Source organism: Somniosus microcephalus, chromosome 9 (assembly GCF_052327205.1).
Source record: "Somniosus microcephalus isolate GS21.2 chromosome 9, FLI_Smic_1.0, whole genome shotgun sequence".
Lineage (NCBI taxonomy): Eukaryota > Metazoa > Chordata > Chondrichthyes > Squaliformes > Somniosidae > Somniosus > Somniosus microcephalus.
Window position 1 is genome coordinate 229,752,965 of NC_140995.1, and position 18,902 is coordinate 229,771,866.

The window sequence follows — 18,902 nt, forward strand, 5'->3', positions numbered from 1 at the left end:
CTCTTCGCGGGGGCCTCATCCGCTAGCGAGGTAGATAAACCGAGTCTACTGACTACTCGCGTAAGTCATCGGATTTATTCGTTCATCCGGGACGCCACCTCTTACACGGAGGCCATCACTATCCTGAAGGCCCAATACCAGAGGCCGGTAAACGAAGTGTACGCCAGACATCTGCTGGCTACACGCAGGCAGCGACCAGAGGAATCAATGGACGATTTCTTACAGGGCCTAAAGGACCTGGTCCGGGACTGTAACTGCAAGGCCGTGACGGCCAACGCGTACTCTGACGAATTGGTCCGTGATTCCTTCATCACGGGCCTCAAATCGAATTATATCCGGCAGAGACTGCTGGAGAAGGAGGTCCTGGACTTAAAAAAGGCAGTGGCCACTGCGCGATCGCTGGACGTGGCCCAGAAAAACTCTGACTCTTATTCTTCCGGCCATGCGGCCCTCACCGCCTCGTGCATGCCGAGGGGGCCGCCATCTTGGAATCAGCCATCTTCCCCATCCAGGTCTCAGACCAGCTCTACGTCGCCGGAGTCCCCACACAGAAGTTCACCCAGGAGTCCTACTACAACGGCAATGTCTCGAGGCCCAAAATGCTACTTCTGCGGCCAGGCCAAGCACCCCAGACAACGATGCCCAGCGAAGGACGCTACATGCTTCAAATGTAAGAAAAAGGGGCATTTTAGCAAAGTCTGCAGGGGGAATCCGATTTCCAACTCCGTCACCGCCTCGTGCGTGCCGTGCGGGCCGCCATCTTGGGATCCGCCATCTTTTCCCGACTCAACGGCCGCCCGGGGCCCAACAGTGGCTTCGATCACGGTGGATCAATCCAGGCCACACCCGTTGACAAAATCCATGATGGACATACAGGTAAACGGGAATTTAACGAAATGTTTAATTGACTGTGGGAGTACCGAGAGTTTTATCCACCCTAGCCTGGTGGGTGACAAAATACTCAGGTGGAGGATCGAACTATCCACGTTCGACTATGATATTATGTACAGGCCGGGAGCCCTTAATGAACCACCAGACGCCCTATCGCGGGGAATGTGTGCCAGCATTCATACGGACAAATTACAGGGTCTCCACAACGACCTCTGTCACCCAGGGGTCACCCGACTATACCATTTTATAAAGTCCCGCAATCTGCCCCACTCCATCGAGGAGGTCAGGGCAATGACCAGAGCCTGCCGCATCTGTGCGGAATGCAAGCCTCGTTTCTACAGGCCTGACCGTGCACACCTTATCAAAGCCACACGGCCATTCGAGCGCCTAAGTCTGGACTTCAAGGGACCCCTTCCCTCTGCCGACCGTAACGTATACTTCCTCAATATCATTGATGAATATTCCCGCTTCCCCTTCACCATTCCCTGCCCAGACATGACCAGTGCCACGGTCATCAAGTGTCTCTGTAATCTATTCTGCATGTTTGGCATGCCGAACTACATACACAGCGATAGGGGGACGTCATTCATGAGTGACGAGCTGCGCCAGTTCTTGCTCTCGAAGGGGATAGCCACTAGCAGAACCACTAGCTACAACCCCCGGGGTAATGGGCAAGTGGAAAGGGAGAATGCTACTGTTTGGAAGGCTGTCACGTTAGCCTTAAAGTCAAAGGCCTTCCGACCTCCCGCTGGCAGGAAGTCCTCCCAGACGTGCTCCACTCCATAAGGTCTCTGTTATGTACTGCCACTAACGCTACCCCTCACGAAAAGATGTTCGTTTTCCCCCGGAAATCCACCTCGGGCATATCTCTACCCGCGTGGCTGACGTCTCCGGGGACAGTACTATTGCGGAAGCACGTGAGAGGCCATAAAACAGACCCCCTTGTGGAAAAGGTACAGCTCCTCCATGCAAACCCTCAGTACGCCTATATCGAATACTCTGACAGGCGAGAGGACACTGTTTCCATAAAAGACCTCGCTCCCTCGGGGAGCGGAGAGAACGATGGGAGACTACCCGAGGAAGACCTACACTACAAAGAGACAGGACGCCCAGAGGTATCAATACCCAACTTTAACCTGGAGGACACTGCAGATAACCTGGAAGACACTGCGGAGGCCCGGACAGCGGAGGAACCAGAATCCACTCCCCTAGAGGCACCCCAACCGGCTTTGCGCCGATCACTGAGAACTGCAAAACCTCCTGACAGACTCACTTATACCAACTTTTAAGAAACATCACCCCAATGGACTAAATCTATAGAAGGGGGGAATGTAATTAAATCTGTTTGTCTTGATCCTGTATTCGTTTTGCACTCATGTATATTACCCTCCCCCACTGTGTATAGTTTCACTTCCTCTTTCCCGACTAACCTGGGAGATTCCAGGTCTTGGCTCTTGGCTCCGCCCCTGACTTCTCTTACATAAAGATCCCAGGATCTGTATGACTCATTCCTGTGAACCAGTCGGCGTGTTGAGATGTTAGCTCTGATCTTAGTGATTAAAAGCCAACTTGTTAAAGTCTATAACTTCCAGTTTTGTGGTTATTGAAGGCCCATCACCCCCCATGTGTGGTAATGTCATAGTGAGCAGTATAGGCCTAGGACTAAATAGGTGTCAGCCAGGGCTCAGTGTGGTAGCACTCTCACCTCTGAGTCAGAAGGTCGTGGGTTTAAGTCCCACTCCAGAGACTTGAGCTGAACAGCCTGCCTAGAATGGGCTATTGGGTGAGGTACCCAAAGGAACTGTCCTCTCAACAATCAGCATATTCAGAGAGAAGACAAAGTGAAAACACAAGTAAAGTGACACCCGACTACAGTAACCACAGGGACAGTCCCAGTGATATTTAGGACCCCCACTGCTATCATTACGAAGCCCTGAAATGCCAAGAGATGATCATAGAGAAAAGTCCCCTCAGTCAACTAGTCCTGGGACTCAGTGAAGTAACTACTAACACTACTAAAAATAATCAGCTCCAGGACAGTGACATCCTAGCACAGAGAATTCGACCCAACACAATTGTCACTAAACAAAAGGAAAAATATTTGACCTATTGGGCAGAAACGACAAAAAAACCCAAAACAAACTCGATTGCTATTTAGCCCTAAACAGACAATACACCATGGCTGAATACCTGACCATGGTAAAAGATAGCAACTGAGAAAAACCTTGACAATGTACAGACTTAGTGAGCATAGCCTGGCCATCGAAAAAGGCAGACACAGGCAGACCTGGCTGCCAAGAGAGGACAGGATATGCTCTCACTGCAGTCAGGAAGTGGTGGAGACAGAGATGCACTTCCTCACAACTTGTGGAAACTATCAGGACATAAGGGGGAATTTCTACCCAAAATTCATAAAAATATGCCCTGAATTCAAAAATTTGAATGACCACCAAAACCTCCCATATCTATTAGGGCAACAGAGAAATTGCGTAACTTTAGTGGCAAACTATGTTACAGCTTGCCATAAGCAGAGGGACAACCATTAAATCTAAGAAAAGATTATATGCATATTATATGTGTGTATATTTATATATACAGGGATATATCTGTCTATACACTGTATGTCTAGATCTGCATTTACGTGTTCAATCATACATGTTTTTCTGTGCTTTGGCAACATAAGATGTACCTTGTCATGGCAATAAAGCAATTTGAATTGAATTGAATTGAATTTAGGATCAGGAGGGTGGAGGGGGAAAATCTTTCTAAGAAGTACACCAGGGGAGAGGGGAGGGGAGGGGAGGGTGTTGGTGAGTAACACATTGCTACTTACAACATCTTTTACAATCTGTTCACTGGATGAGGAGAACGAGGAGAATCTTTTGTATTTTCTGGGTGAGTCCACAGTCTCACTGCAAAACAGAAAGGCTCAAATTCAGCAAATTATTAATGTCACGAGGTGAGCTTTTACTTAATTAACCCCACCATCCCCCATGTTAAGTTTTCACACATTACCCCCCACCCTTACTCCTCCTCTTCTGAATGACACAAGCTTACACTGGCGGGGGAGGGGGGGAAAACAATCCCAAAGGCTCTCACACCTCTTCCGAGGGGCCATCCGTGAGCAGAGACAGCGATGTCGGCAGGGGTGATCCATCTTGGAGGGTTTCACAGACAAACACAATCCTGTCCTCATCTACACACAAACACGCCGGGGCCGCCAACTCTGGGTGGGCCTATTCTTGGAGCTTTCGTCACATGACCTCCAGCCTCCGACCGCCCCGCCCCCACAGTCCCACCATTGGTTGCCCGGCACGTCAATCCTTGTGCTGCCCCTCTTCCCACACCAATTGGAAAGCAAAAAGACTCTGTTACCCAATTGGATGACTCTTGACTGTCAATCAAACAGACTTTGTTCCCCCATCTCCAATATTTTTATAACTATATGATTTTTCTCCCGGACTTTGGTCGCAGAATCCTGGAGATTAATCTTCAACTCCTGGAGACTCCAGGCCAGTCTCGGAGGGTTGGCGCACACACACACACAATGTGGGAATCACTAGACAGCATCCAGAGAAGGAATCCCAGCTGATGATATTTCCCCCTCACCTAACCTCAGTGGTACCCCCACCACCACCACGTCAACCAAACTCCGCAGAATTTGGGGATTGGGCATGGGACGCAACATGTCCGCGCCAGCAGGGGGAGCCAGTGAGCCGGTGGTGTATTGGAAAGTTTCCCCACCTCATGGCGATTAGCGGTAAAGGGTAGAATCACCTGGCACTGTCGGAGACCAGGGCAAGACGCCCATAATCCCAGGCCGTCTTCCTCAATATGGAAAATACCAAGATCAAGAACTGCAAAAAAGAGAAGACGAGAATCAATGCAGATACAGAAAAAAAACACACAGAAATCGGTCCCGCACGCAACTTCAGAGGGACATAGTCAGAGGAAATTTAATACGAGAAAGAATAAGGACTTACGTTAAATGGTAAAACTTTTAAAAGCAGTAGAGGAGCAGAGAGACTTAGGGGTTCATCTACACAGATCTTTAAAAGTGAGAGGACAGGTTGAGAAAGCTGTAAAAATAAAGTATATGGGGTCCTCTGTTTTATAAATAGAGGTGATGCCAAACCAATACAAATCATTGGTTAGGCTGCGATTAACGTATGGTGCCCAGTTTTGGGCACCTTACTTTAGGAAAGATGTCAAGGCCATTGAGAAGGTGCAGGAGCGAGTGACTAAAATGTCACCAGGGATGAGAGGCTTTAGACACGAGGAGAGACCAGCGTCAGTTCTCTGAAGAGCAAAGGAGGTTAAAATGAGATCTGATAAAGCGGTTCAAAATTACGAGCGGTTCGGAGAAGGTAAACAGGGGAACACTGTTTGCACGGGTTGGCAACTTGATAACTGGAGGGCATAAGAACAAAGGGAGAGATTAGGAGAATTGAAAAAACACAAGAGCGTTGCTAGGACATGGAATCAGCCTGCCGGAGACAGTGAGGAAAGCAGAATTCAGCATCGCTTTCAGAGGCCTCACCCATGGCCAGCAAGAACAGATGCTTTATGCAGGGGGTTGCTATTAATAGGTAACTTTCATATGAATTAGCATTAATTCACAACACAGATGGAGGCCACTGGGCATATCGTACCTGCGCTGATGCTTTTAAAATTGGCTGAATATTTGAAAAGGAAACAAAAAATGCAGGGAAAGGGCAGAGGAATGGGAATAGTGGATAGCTCAGGGCTGGCACAGCGGCGATGGGCTGAATCAATCTTCTCGCTAAGCTGCGCGGAGGTCTGGAGGTCCTGCGCAGGCCGCTCACCGGATTCGACAGGGAAGAAACCGCGCACCCAGTTAAAGGGACCACGTACAAACAAAAATAATTAGGGGGGAACTCAATGTTTTCAAGGGGAGACTGGATAGGCACTTGAGGGAAATAAACTTGCAGGGTTACGGGGATAGAGCGGGGGAATGGGACTGACTGGATTGCTCCACAGAGAGCCGGCACGGACTCGATGGGCCGTTATGACTATGACATTGCTCCTTGGCAGATTCAGGGCAGACTTCCTTCTAATCCATGACTGGAAAAGGAATCATTTTATTAAGGTTGAAAAACATCGAATACAGCAGCAGTTCAGTCTCTGAACAGAACCTCCACCCTCAGTGCTCAGATTGAAGCAGTCTGTCTGTCCTAATTGTTCTGTTGTCTGATAATGTTAAGGAAATGTCTCTTAACTTAGGTTTCCAGTTCTATTCCCACAGTACAACAGTGACCACGCTTCAAAAGTACTTCATTGACTGTAAAGCACTTCGGGACATCCGGTGGTTGTGAAAGGCGCTATAGAAAGGCAAGTTCTTTCTTTCTTTAATTCCGCAGACACAGCTAGTGTAACCCAGTTGATGTCTGTGCAAGTTTCTTTTATTCAATTAATCTTGCACCATTTGGGTTTTAAACAAACTTAATTCCCAACTGTGATTAATTCACTCTCCGCAGGGTTACCGTTTGTGATGAGCCCAAACCGCTTCTCACCGATGCGGAGCTTGACCCGCATCCTTGTTTTCAAATTCCTCCATGGCCTCTCCCTTCCCTATCTCTGTAATCTCCTCCAGCCCCACAAACCCCCGAGATCTCTGCGTTCCTCCAGTTCTGGCCTCTTGCACATCACCGATTTCTTTCACCCCACCAAATGGGTCGTCACTAAATGAGTACTTTGCATCTGTCTTCACCAAGGAAGAAGATGCTGCCAAAGTCATAGTGAATGAGGAGGTAGTGGAGATACTGAATGGGATAAAAATTGATGAAGAGGAGATACTAGAAAGGCTGTAGGACCTTAAAGTTGATAAGTCACCAGGACCAGATGGGATGCATCCTAGGATGCTGAGGAAGGTTAAGGTGGAAATTGCGGAGGTACTGGCCATAATCTTCCAATCTTCCTTAGATACGGGGGTAGTGCCAGAGGACTGGAGAATTCCAAACGTTACACCCTTGTTCAAAAAAAGAGTATAAGGACAAACCCAGCAACTACAGGCCAGTCAGTTTAACCTCAGTAGTGGGGAAGCTTTTGGAAATGATAATCAGGGACAACGTTAACAGTCACTTGGACAAGTGTTTAACTAACTTGATCGAGTTTTTGATGAGGTAACGGAGAGGGTTGATGAGGGAAATGCGGTTGATGTGGTGTACATGGACTTCCAAAAGGTGTTTGATAAAGTGCCACATAATAGGCTTGCCAGCAAAGTTGAAGCCCATGGAGTAAAAGGGACAGTGGCAGCATGGATACGGAATTGGCTAAGTGACAGGAAACAGAGAGTAGTGGTGAACGGTTGTTTTTCGGACTGGAGGAAGGTACACAGTGGTGTTCCCCAGGGGTCGGTACTAGGACCACTGCTTTTCTTGATGCATATTAATGACTTGGACTTGGGTGTACAGGGCACAATTTCAAAATTTACAGATGACACAAAACTTGGAAGTACAGTCAACAGTGAGGAGGATAGTGATAGATTCAAGAGGACATAGACAGGATGGTGGAATGGACAAACACGTGGCAGATGAAACTTAACGCAGAAAAGTGCAAAGTGATACATTTTGGTAGGAAGAACAAGGAGAGGCAATATAAACTAAAGGTACAATTCTAAATGGGGTGCAGGAACAGAGAGACCTGGGGGTATATGTGCACAAATCGTTGAAGGTGGCAGGGCAGGTTGAGAAAGCGGTTAAAAAAGCATACGGGATATTGGGCTTCATAAATAGAGGCATAGAGTACAAAAGCAAGGAAGTTATGATGAACTTTTATAAAACACTAGTTCGGCCTCAACTGGAGTCTTGTGTCCAATTCTGGGCACTGCACTTTAGGAAGGATGTGAAGGCTTTAGAGAGGGTGCAGAAAAGATTTACAAGAATGATTCCAGGGATGAGGGACTTCAGTTACATGGATAGACTAGAGAGAGGCTGGGGTTGTTCTCCTTAGAGCAGAGAAGGTGGGAGGAGATTTGATAGAGGTGTTCAAAATCATTGAGGGGTCTACACAGAGTAGATAGAAAGAAACTGTTCCCATTGGCAGAGGCAGACTCAATCGTGGCTTTCAAAAGGGAATTGGATAAGTACCTGAAGGAAAAAAATTTGCAGGGCTACGGGGAAAGGGCAGGGGAGTGGGACTAGCTGAGGTGCTCTTGCAGAGAGCCGGCACGGGCTCGACGGGCTGAATGGCCTCCTTCTGTGCTGTAACCATTCTATGATTCAACCATTGGCGGCCGTGCCTTCAGATGCCTAGGCCCTAAGCTCTAGAATTCCCTCCCCAAACCTCTCCACCTCTCTTACCTCTCTCTCCTCCTTTAGCACTTTCCTTAAAACCTACCTCTTTGACCAAGCTTTTGGTCACCTGTCCTCGTCTCTCCTCATGAGGCTCAGTATCAAATTTTGTTTGATACACTCCTGCGAAGTGCCTTGGGACATTTTACTACATTAAAAGGCGCAATATAAATGCAAGTTTGTTGCTGTTGACGGACGCAGGAGGCCACCTTGGAAGTGGCGGTCACTTACCCAGAAGACGATGAAGTAGATGAGCAGTACCGTGGGGATGCCTCCAAAGCGGTTTCCCTGCAGCACTGTGGGCCCTCCCGTTATGTTGAAGCAGTCGGTGCTGTTGAGTTCAGTGCCCCTCAGGCCTCCGCGGCTCATGTGTACAAGCACCAAATCCACTGTGCTGGGCGAGAGCTGGACAGCGGCCATCTTCCAACAGTTTCATCTAGAAGAAGATTCCAATAGAACCAATCAACGAAAAAACAACATTTGGCAAATGCCTCTTCCTTTCCCTTCAATAAATGTTATTTCTTTGTCGATGACGATTTACCAGAGTTGTACCAAGGATGAGGGGCTTCAGTTACGTGGAGAGACTGAAGCAGCTCTGGACTGTTCTCCTTAGAGCAGAGAAGGTTGAAGGGAGATTTAATAGAGGTGTTCAAAATCATGAAGGGGTTTGATAGTAAATAAGGAGAAACTGTTTCCAGTGGCAGAAGGGTCGGTAACCAGAGGACACAGATTTAAGGTAATTGGCAAAAGAACCAGAGGCGAGAGGAGACAAGGAGACATTCATTTTTTTTATTTTAAAACACAGCGAGTTGTTATAATCTGGAATGCACTGCCTGAAAGGGTGGTGGAAGGAGATTCAATAGTAATTTTCAAAAGGGAATTAGAGAAAAGGAAAAAAAAATGAAGGGCTATGGGGAAAGGGCAGGGGGAGTGGGACTAATTGTAGAGCGGGACTAATTGTAGAGCTCTTTGAAAGAGCTGGCACAGACACAATGGACCGAATGGCCGCCTTCTGTGCTGCAAGATTCTATGATTCTATGATTCTTGATTCTGTGATTCTAAGGTTCTTTGATTGATTCTATGAGGGTATTTGGGCAAATTTCCATCCTTTTCTTCTCAGATGTGCTGTGAAAATGACCTAAGGGAATGTTGTCACTAACTGATGGAACAAGGCCCACGCTCTGTGCAGTCGCTACAGAACTAAGTCAAACCAAGTCTGTCTGTGGTAAATGTGCTTAGAAAGAAGCTAAGAATAGCACTAACTGCCTTTATATAGCCTATTATCTCGTCAGGGCATCTCAAAATACTTCACGCTACCAATTACATTTCAAGTGTGCAGTGGCTGTTATGCAGGAAATCACAGCGACCATTTGTACATACAGCAAGATCCCACAAACAGCAATGAGTTGACTGGCCATTTAAATCTGGGTGGTGGCTGAAGAGAAAGAGTCATGAAAAACCCAACTGGTTCTGTAAACGGGTCTTTTTCCGAGTGGCAGGCAGTGACTAGTGGGGTACCACAGGGATCGGTCCTAGGACCCCAGCTATTCACAATATATATTCATGATCTAGACGAGGGAACTAGATGTAATATCTCCAAGTTTGCAGACGACACAAAGCTGGGTGGGCGTGTGTGCTGTGAGGAGGATGCTGAGAAACTCCAGTATGACTTGGACAGGTTGGGTGATTGGGCAGATGCATGGCAGATGCAATATAATTGTGGATAAATGCGAGGTTATCCACTTTGGTGTCAAAAACAGGAAGGCAGATTATTATCTGAATGGCAATAGATTGGGAGAAGGGGAAGTGCAACGAGACCTGGGTGTCCTTGTGCACCAGTCGCTGAAGGTAAGCATGCAGGTGCAGCAGGCGGTTAAGAAGGCAAATGGTATGTTGGCCTTCGTAGCGAGAGGGTTTGAGTACAGGAACAAGGATGTCTTGCTGCAGTTGTACAGGGCCTTGGTGAGACCACACCTTGAGTATTGTGTGCAGTTTTGGTCGCCTTATCTGAGGAAGGATGTTCTTGCCATGGAGGGAGTGCAGCGAAGATTCACCAGGCTGATACCTGGGATGGCAGGAATGACGTATGAGGAGAGATTGGGTCGATTGGCCTTATACTCACTGGAGTTTAGAAGATTGAGAGTGGATCTCATTGAAACATATAAGATTCTGAGGGGGATTGACAGGGTAGATGCTGAGAGGTTGTTTCCCCTGGCTGGAGAGTCTAGTCTCCGGATAAGGAGTCGGCCATTTAAGACTGAGATTAGGAGGAATTTCTTCACTTGGAGGGTTGTGAATCTTTGGAATTCTCTACCCCAAAGAGCTGTGAATGCTGAATCGTTGAGTATATTAAAGGCTAGATTTTTGGACTCTAGGGGAAATTGAAGGATAAGGAGATCGGGCGGGAAAATGGAGTTGAGGTCGAAGATCAGTCATGATCTTATTGAATGGTGGAGCAGGCTCGAGGGGCCGAATGGCCTACTCCTGCTCCTATGTTTCTATGATAGTATGTATTCATATGCAAAGGCATCAGGCACCAGGACAGATGGGGGCAAGATTGGGGACAAAAGTATGAAATTACAAGCTGGAAACTTTATCTTCCCCCTGAAGCTTGGCAGGTATGTGGGGATTTTCGCCAGCTCTGGGGAAATGAATTGATCTTGGGGCTGGTTCACTCATGGGATCCATTGTTGAATCCACTGGTGCTTCATCTGCTTACAACCCGAGTTTCTCCAGCTGGTTTTCCCACTCCATTGCATTTCAGCCTTGGCTCAGACAATAACTCTCTGGGTCAGAAGGACGTGGGTTCTCGCTCCCACTCTGAGACTTCAGCACATAGGATGCTTCCTCTTGTGGGGGAGTCCAAAACTAGAGACCATAAATATAAGAGAGTCACTAATAAATCCAATAAGGAACTCAGAAGCAACTTCTTTACCCAGAGAGTGGCGAGAATGTGGAACTCACTACCACAGGGAGTGGTTGAGGCAAATAGCATAAGATGCACTTAAGGGGAAGCTGGATAAGTGCATGAGCGAGAAAGGGATAGAAGGATATGTTGACGGGGTGAGTTGAAGAGGGGTGGGAGGAGACTCGTGTGGAGCATAAACGCTGACATAGATGAGTTGGGCCAATTGGCCTGTTTCTGTGCTGTAAACTCCACGTAATCTAGGCTGACACTCCAGTGCGGTGCTGAGAGAGTGCAGCATTGTCTGAGGTGCTGTCTTTGGAATATGACAATGAGGGAAGAGTTTGTTCAGGTGGGTATTAAAAATTGCAGTAGAGAGTATCAGATGCAGGGGGGGGGGGGATTTTAACCGGGAGTGGGCTTTGGGCAGGTGGGGACTGGGCGAGTGTCAAACCTGAAATTGGATCTCAGTCTTGAAAACTGCAATTGGCCCAGCATCCACAGCCTTGTGTGGGAGACAGTTCCACATTTCAACTCCCCTTTGTGTGAAGAAGTGCTTCCTGATTTCACTTCTCAATGGCCTGGCTCTAATTTTAAGATCAGGCCTTCTTGTTCTGGATTTCCTCACTAGAGGAAGTAGTTTCTGTATATCTGCCCTATCGAATCCTATCATTTCGAAGACCACGATTCGATCACCCCTCAATCTTCTACACATAAAGCAATACCAACCAAATTCACACAACCCATCATAATTAATGGGTCATTTCAGCCTCGCTGTTGATTTGCCTACATTACAACAGTGGCTACACTTCAAGAGTAATTCATTGACTATAAAGCACTTTGGGCTGTGAATGGCGATATATTAGTGCAAATTCTTGGTTTCAACATTCTTATGGTTGCTCAACACCATTTATACCATAGCACTGTGTGTCTATAAAAAAACTGGGGCGAGGAAGAGAAAGAGAAAACATTAAGAGCATTTTTCCCCCACTGTCCCTTTTAATAAAAAGTAATTTGCTTAAAGTAATTTAGTAGGCAACAGTGAGCAGTGTGAGAATGAGTCAGCCATGACTCAGTGGTAGCAGTCTCGCTCGAGTGTGAAGCTTCAGACTCCAGTCGATAATCCAGGCTGACACTCCAGTGCAGTACTGAGGGAGGGCTGCTTTTCAGAGGAGACGTCAAACCGAGGCCCTGTCTGCCCCCTCAGGTGGATGTAAAAGATCCCAAGGCACTATTTCGAAGAGCAGGGGAGTTATCCCTGGTGTCCTGGCCAATATTTATCCCTCAATCAACATCACTAAAACAGATTATCTGGTCATTATCACATTGCTGTTTGTGGGAGCTTGCTGTGCGCAAACTGGCTGCCACGTTTTAACAGTGACTCCACTTCAAAAGTACTTCACTGACTGTAAAGCACTCTGGGACTTGACCAGGTTGTGAAAGGCGCTATTGAAATGCAAGTTCTTTGTCTTAATCCATTAAGCATGACAGAAGGCATGGCCTCTCGATATAACTTTGGACTTACAAGCAAAACCAAAACAGGGAATAAAATCTCATCGGATTACTGGGGGGGATACATCAAGTGAGAAAAAGCCCCCACATTGTCTCCTCCTTTGATGCCCACCAGGCTGGGTTAATGGCTGGCCCCCTTCTTCCCTCCCATTATTATTTTTATATATTTTTAAAAAATCCTTCTCACCAGTATAGAATCGATGTCCTTCTTCAGCCGCGGACACACAACATAAAAATAGATGATGTTGAAAAACTTTCTCCAAAAGTTTCCGCGTGTCACGTGCCCGGGTGCAACCCAACTCGCTTGTTAGTTTCACTTTGGCGAAATTGACAAAAGTGCGTATTAGCGATTGAAGAGGGAGAGCAAGGCGCTAACAAGGTGCCCAGTAAATCCTCAGCACCCCAGGGACAAGTTGACGTGGCCATAAACCCTGTACACAATGGCCAAGGGAGCCCTCTTCCCCCCTCTCCCCAAACAACCTCTTGCCCAAGTCTGGCTTTGTACCTGTTGCCGCTTGAAGCGGATCCTGGCGAGAGGGGAGAATCTCACCTGTTGCTGACTCCTAACTCCTCTGCGCCCGCTCTCTCGCGATTTCCGACCCGCTTGGCATTTCTCAATTCAACTCTCTCTTCAAACACACAACGCAAACATTTCCTCTGCCCATGCGCGCTTCCTGCAACTCTATTGTAGTTTCACTGAGCAACAAGCCTATCCCCACCCACCAACAGCAAGTGCACTGGGCTCACACCGAAAGACAGACTGATTTGTGGTTAACCCGGCGGGCATTCTCTTGCAGAGGTCGCTGCATAAGGTATCACAAGAAAGAACAGGCTTTCATTCCTACAGCGCCTTTCACAACCTCAGGACGTCCCAAAACTCTTTACAGCTAATTCTGTACTTTTTGAAGTGTAGTCACTGTTGTAATGTAGGAAACAAGGGACTTCAGGAAGGATGTGAAGGCCCTTGAGAGGGTGCAGAGGAGATTTACCAGATTGGTTCCGGGGATGGGGGATCTTAGCTACAAGGACAGGTTGGAGAAGCTGGATTTGTTTTCATTAGAGCAAAGGAGGTTGAGGGGTGATTTGATAGAGGTGTACAAGATTATGTCGGGTTTGGATAGGCTAGACGGGGAAAGGCTGTTCCCACTAGTTGATGGTACAAGGACTAAGGGGACACAGAGTTAAGGTTTTGGGCAAGAGATACAGGGGGGATGTGAGGAAAAACTTTTTTACGCAGCGCATGGTGAGGACCTGGAACTCTGCCGACGGAAGTGGTGGAAGCGGAGACACTCAATGTTTTCAAGGGGAGACTGGATAGGCACCTGAGGGAAATAAACTTGCAGGGCTACGGGGATAGAGCGGGGAATGGGACTGACTGGATTGCTCCACAGAGAGCCAGCACGGACTCGATGGGCCGAATGGCCTCCTTCTGTGCCGTAATGACTCTATGACATGACCGCCAATTTGTGCACAGCAAGCTCCCACAAACAGCAATGTGATAATGACCAGATAATCTGTTTCTAGTGATGTTGGTTGAGGGATAAATATTGGCCAGGACACCGGGGATAACTCCCCAGCTCTTCTTCGAAATAGTGCCGTGGGATCTTTTACATCCACCTGAGAGAGCAGACGGGGCCTCGGTTTAACGTCGCATCCAAAAGGCAGAACCTCTGACAGTGCAGCACTCCCTCAGCACTTCACTGGAGTGTCAGCCTAGATTGTGTGCTGAAGTCTCATGGGGTGGGACTATGAACCCACAGCCTTCTGATTCAGAGGTGAGAGTGCTACCCACTGAGCCACGGCTGACACATTCAGCCTATTGTTCCTGATCAGCTAGTTTGTTAACCATAGTAGCTTTTTATCATTTTATTCCCAGTGACCTGCCCTTTCCCCGTAATGTACTCTTAATTCAAAGTTGCTTAACTCAAATTAGCTGATAATTCTAATTTTTTTAATGCAAAAAGGCCACTTTGAATCCTCAGTAATAGGCTGTATCTAACTGCCTGATAAATACCATAAAATGCTGCATCCACGGCCTTTTGGTGCAGTCAATTCCACATCTGTGTGTAAAGAAGTTTCTTTTTTCACAGCGCTTTGCTTTTAACTAGTTTAGTTTGAGATTTAAAATTACGTTCCCTTGTCCTGGATTCCCCGAACAAAGGAATTCCAATCTACCCCGTGCGTTAAAGAAAGAAAGAACCTGTGTTTATATAGCGCCTCTCACTACCTCAGGACGTCCTAAAGCATTTTAGAGCCACTTGAAATTAAACTTGAAATTAAACCCCATTTACCTGCCTTTGCTCCATTTCCCTTGATACTCTTACCCAACAAGAATCTATCGAGCTCAGTCTTGGAAGCTCCAATTGACCCTCAGCATCCACAGCCTTTTGGAGGAGAGTTTTCCAGATTTCCATTACCCTTGTGTGAAGAAGTGCTTCCTGACATCGCCCCTGAACGGCCTGGCTCTAATTCTAAGGTGATGCCCCCTTGTTCTGGACTCCCCCCACCAGAGGGAATAGTTTCTCTCTATCCACCCGATCAACTCCTGTAACCATTTTAAACTCCTCGATCAGATCACCCCTTCATTTTCTAAACTCCAGGGAATACAAGCCAAGTTTATGCAACCTGTGCTTATAATTTAACCCTTTTAGCCCCGGTATCATTCTGATAGAAAGTTTATAATCCTGTTAATGTGCGCTGACTCTGATTCAGGATTTATCCACCAGTCAGGCACTGACCCTTTTCCAAAGCTCCAAGCTCACAGAATTCACACAGGACAAGCCAACGAGCGAGAGACATCGGCACGGAATCACGGGCGGGATCGCCAGGGACTGGGAAAGGCGGTGCACTGTTGCCCTCTTTTGGCTCAGGTCGGCCAAATCCCGTGTAAACGTGCGGTAGCGAGCGACACAGGCCTCAGAGCCACAGCTCGAGCGGCCCAGCATGTGCTCGGTTAGTCAGGAAGGAGCTTGCTGCTCCTGCTGTGGCATTAGGAAACATGCCGGCACAACTCCCTCAACCCGGCCGAAGTTCGGAATATAAATGGTGCAACTTGGAAACGGCGGTGCCTCAGTGGGTCCGGTGAATGGCCGTTGGTTTTGCCAGATAAAGAAAGAAGGACTTGTATTTTTATCGCTCCTTTCACCACCTCAGGACGTCCCAAAGCACTTTACAGCCAATGAAGTACTTTTGAAGTGGAGTTACTGTTGTAATGTAGGAAACATGAGAACATAAGAACATAAGAAATAGGAGCAGGAGTAGGCCAATCGGCCCCTCGAGCCTGCTCCGCCATTCAATAAGATCATGGCTGATCTGATCCTAACCGCCAATCCACTATCACAGAACTAACAACAGAAAATGCTGGAAAAACTCAGCAAGTCAGGCAACATCCGTGGAGAGAAATTTGAGTTGACGTTTCGGGTTTGACCCTTCTTCAAAACTGGAGAGAAAAGGAACTGGATCGAAGGCAGGGCTGCGATCGGACAAAAGAATAAAAGAACCAAAAGAAGTAAAAGAGATTAGAAGCTAGACGAGATGGTAATAGGCTGTGATTGGGTGTAAAGTGTACTGGCAGGGTAAAAGATAGCTGCCAGGTGTGAGAGAGAAACAAAAGGAAAGGAGGGGGGGAAGGAAAGGAGTGGAAAAATATAAGTGAAAATGAAATAGGGGCCGAGGTTATGATCTGAAATTGTTGAACTCAATATTGAGACCGGAAGGCTGCAGAGTGCCTAATCGGAAGATGAGGTGCTGTTCCTCGAGTTTACGTTGAGCTTCCGTGGAACAGTACAAGAGGCCAAGGACGGTGAGGTCCGAGTGGGAATGGAGCGGTGAATTGAAATGACAGGCGACCGGAAGCTCGGGGTCACCCTTACGGACTGAACGGAGGTGTTCCGCAAAGCGGTCACCCAATCTGCGTTTGGTCTCCCCAATGTAGAGGAGACCGCATCGTGAGCAGCGAATACAGTATACTAGATTGCGAGAAGTACAAGTAAATCGCTGTTTCACCTGGAAGGGGTGTTTGGGGCCCTGGACAGTGGGGAGGGGGGAGGTATAGGGGCAGGTGTTACATCTCCTCCGCTTGCACGGGAAGGTGCCAGGCGAAGGGGAAGGGCTGTTTGGGGTGATAGAGGAGTGGACTAGGGTGTCTCGGAGAGAGCGGTCCCTGCGGAATGCTGAAAGGGGAGGGGAGGGGAAGATACGTTTGGTGGTGGGATCACTTTGGAGGTAGCGGAAATGCCGGAGGATGACCCGTTGAATGTGGAGGCTGGTGGGGTGAAAGGTGAGGACAAGGGGAACCCTATCGTGGTTCCGGGAGGGAGGGGCAGGGGTGAGGGCAGAGGTGCGGGAGATAGAACTGACACGGTCGAGGGCGGTGTCAACCACGGTAGAGGGGAATCCTCGGTTGCGGAAAAAGGAAGACATGTCTGAAGCACTGGTGTGGAAGGTGGAATCGTCGGAGCAGATACGGCGGAGGCGGAGAAACTGGGAGAATGGAATAGAGTCCTTACAGGAAGCGGGGTGGGAGGAAGTGTAGTCCAGGTAGCTGTGGGAGTCAGTGGGCTTGTAGTAAATATTGGTCGATAACCTATCCCCAGAGATGGAGACGGAGAAGTCGCGGAAGGGAAGGGAAGAGTCAGAGATGGACCATGTGAAGGTGAGGGAAGGGTGGAAATTGGAGGCAAAGTGAATGAAATTGTCAAGTTCGGGGCGAGAGCAGGAAACGGCACCGATACAGTCATCAATGTATCGGAAAAAGAGGTGAGGGAGGGGACCCGAGTAGGACTGGAACAAAGATTGTTCCACATAGCCCACGGATGTTGCCTGACTTGCTGAGTTTTTCCAGCATTTTCTGTTGTTATTTCGGATTTCCAACATCTGCAGTATTTTGCTATCGCACTATCACAGAACCATCTCCTGAATCTAACAGAATTAGACACACGAAATAGGAGCAGGATCAGGCTACACGGCCCCTGGGCCCGCTCCGCTACCCACAGGGCCATGACCGATCCGAACCTAGACTCATGTCCAAATTCCTGCCCGCTCCCCGTAACCCTTAATTCCCTTTACTTCTAGGAAACTGTCTATTTCTGTTTTAAATTTATGTAATGATGTAGCTTCTACAGCTTTTTGGGGCAGCATATTCCATGGACCTACCACCCTCTGAGTGAAGTAGTTCCTCCTCATCTCAGTTTTGAAAGAGCAGCCCTTTATTCTAAGACTATGCCCCCTAGTTCTAGTTTCACCCATCATCGGGAACATCCTCCCCGCATCCACCCGATCCAATCCCTTCACAATCTTATATGTTTCAATAAGATCGCCTCTCATTCTTCTGAACTCCAATGAGTAGAGTCCCAATCTACTCAACCTCTCCTCATATGTCCATCCCCTCATCCCCGGGATTAACCGAGTGAACCTTCTTTGTACTGACTCGAGAGCAAGTATGTCCTTTCTTAAGTATGGACACCAAAACTGTACGCAGTATTCCAGGTGCGGTCTCACCAATACCTTGTACAACTGAAGCAATACCTCCCTATTTTTATATTCTATCCCCCTAGCAATGAAAGCCAACATTCCATTGGCCTTCTTGATCACTTGCTGCACCTGCATACTAACCTTTTGAGTTTCGTGCACCAGGACCCCCAGATCCCTTTGTACTTCAGTACTTTCCAGTTTCTTGCCATTAAGATAATAACTTGCTCTACGATTTTTCCTGCCAAAGTGCATAACCTCACACTTTCCAGTATTGTATTCCATCTGCCAAATCTCTGCCCACTTACTTAGCCTGTCTATGTCCCCTTGCAGGTTTTTTATGTCCTCCTCACTCACTACTTTCCCTCCCATCTTAGTATCATCTGCAAACTTTGATATGTTACACTCGGTCCCCTCCTCCAAATCGTTAATATAGATTGTAAAGAGTTGGGGACCCAGCACTGACCCCTGTGGAACACCACTAGTTACTGATTGCCAGTCTGAGAATGAACCATTTATCCCAACTCTCTGCCTTCTGTTAGATAGCCAATCCTCTATCCATGCCAGAATATTACCCCCAATCCCATGATTTTTTATCTTAAGCAATAATCTTTTGTGTGGCACCTTGTCAAATGCCTTTTGGAAGTCTAAATACACTACGTCCACTGGTTCCCCTTTATCCACCCTATACGTTACTTCCTCAAAGAACTCCAGCAAATTTGTCAAACATGACTTCCCCTTCATAAAACCATGCTGACTTTGTCTTATTAAATTATGATTATCCAAATGTCCTGTTACTGTCTCCTTAATAA

The 18,902-nt window shown here is 47.5% G+C and overlaps 1 protein-coding gene across 1 annotated transcript in view; it reads right to left on the reverse strand.

Annotated features, from left to right (window-relative positions):
* Positions 1 to 13,097, reverse strand: part of LOC147113105 (mechanosensitive cation channel TMEM63B-like) — a 67,040-nt gene extending 53,943 nt beyond the window's left edge. The window contains 4 exon segments of the mRNA XM_085997978.1: positions 3,725 to 3,803; positions 4,669 to 4,748; positions 8,436 to 8,640; positions 12,809 to 13,097. Of these exon segments, the coding sequence (XP_085854104.1) occupies positions 3,725 to 3,803; positions 4,669 to 4,748; positions 8,436 to 8,624 (348 nt within the window). The 5' untranslated portion in view covers positions 8,625 to 8,640; positions 12,809 to 13,097.
* Between the last annotated feature and the right edge of the window lie 5,805 nt (positions 13,098 to 18,902).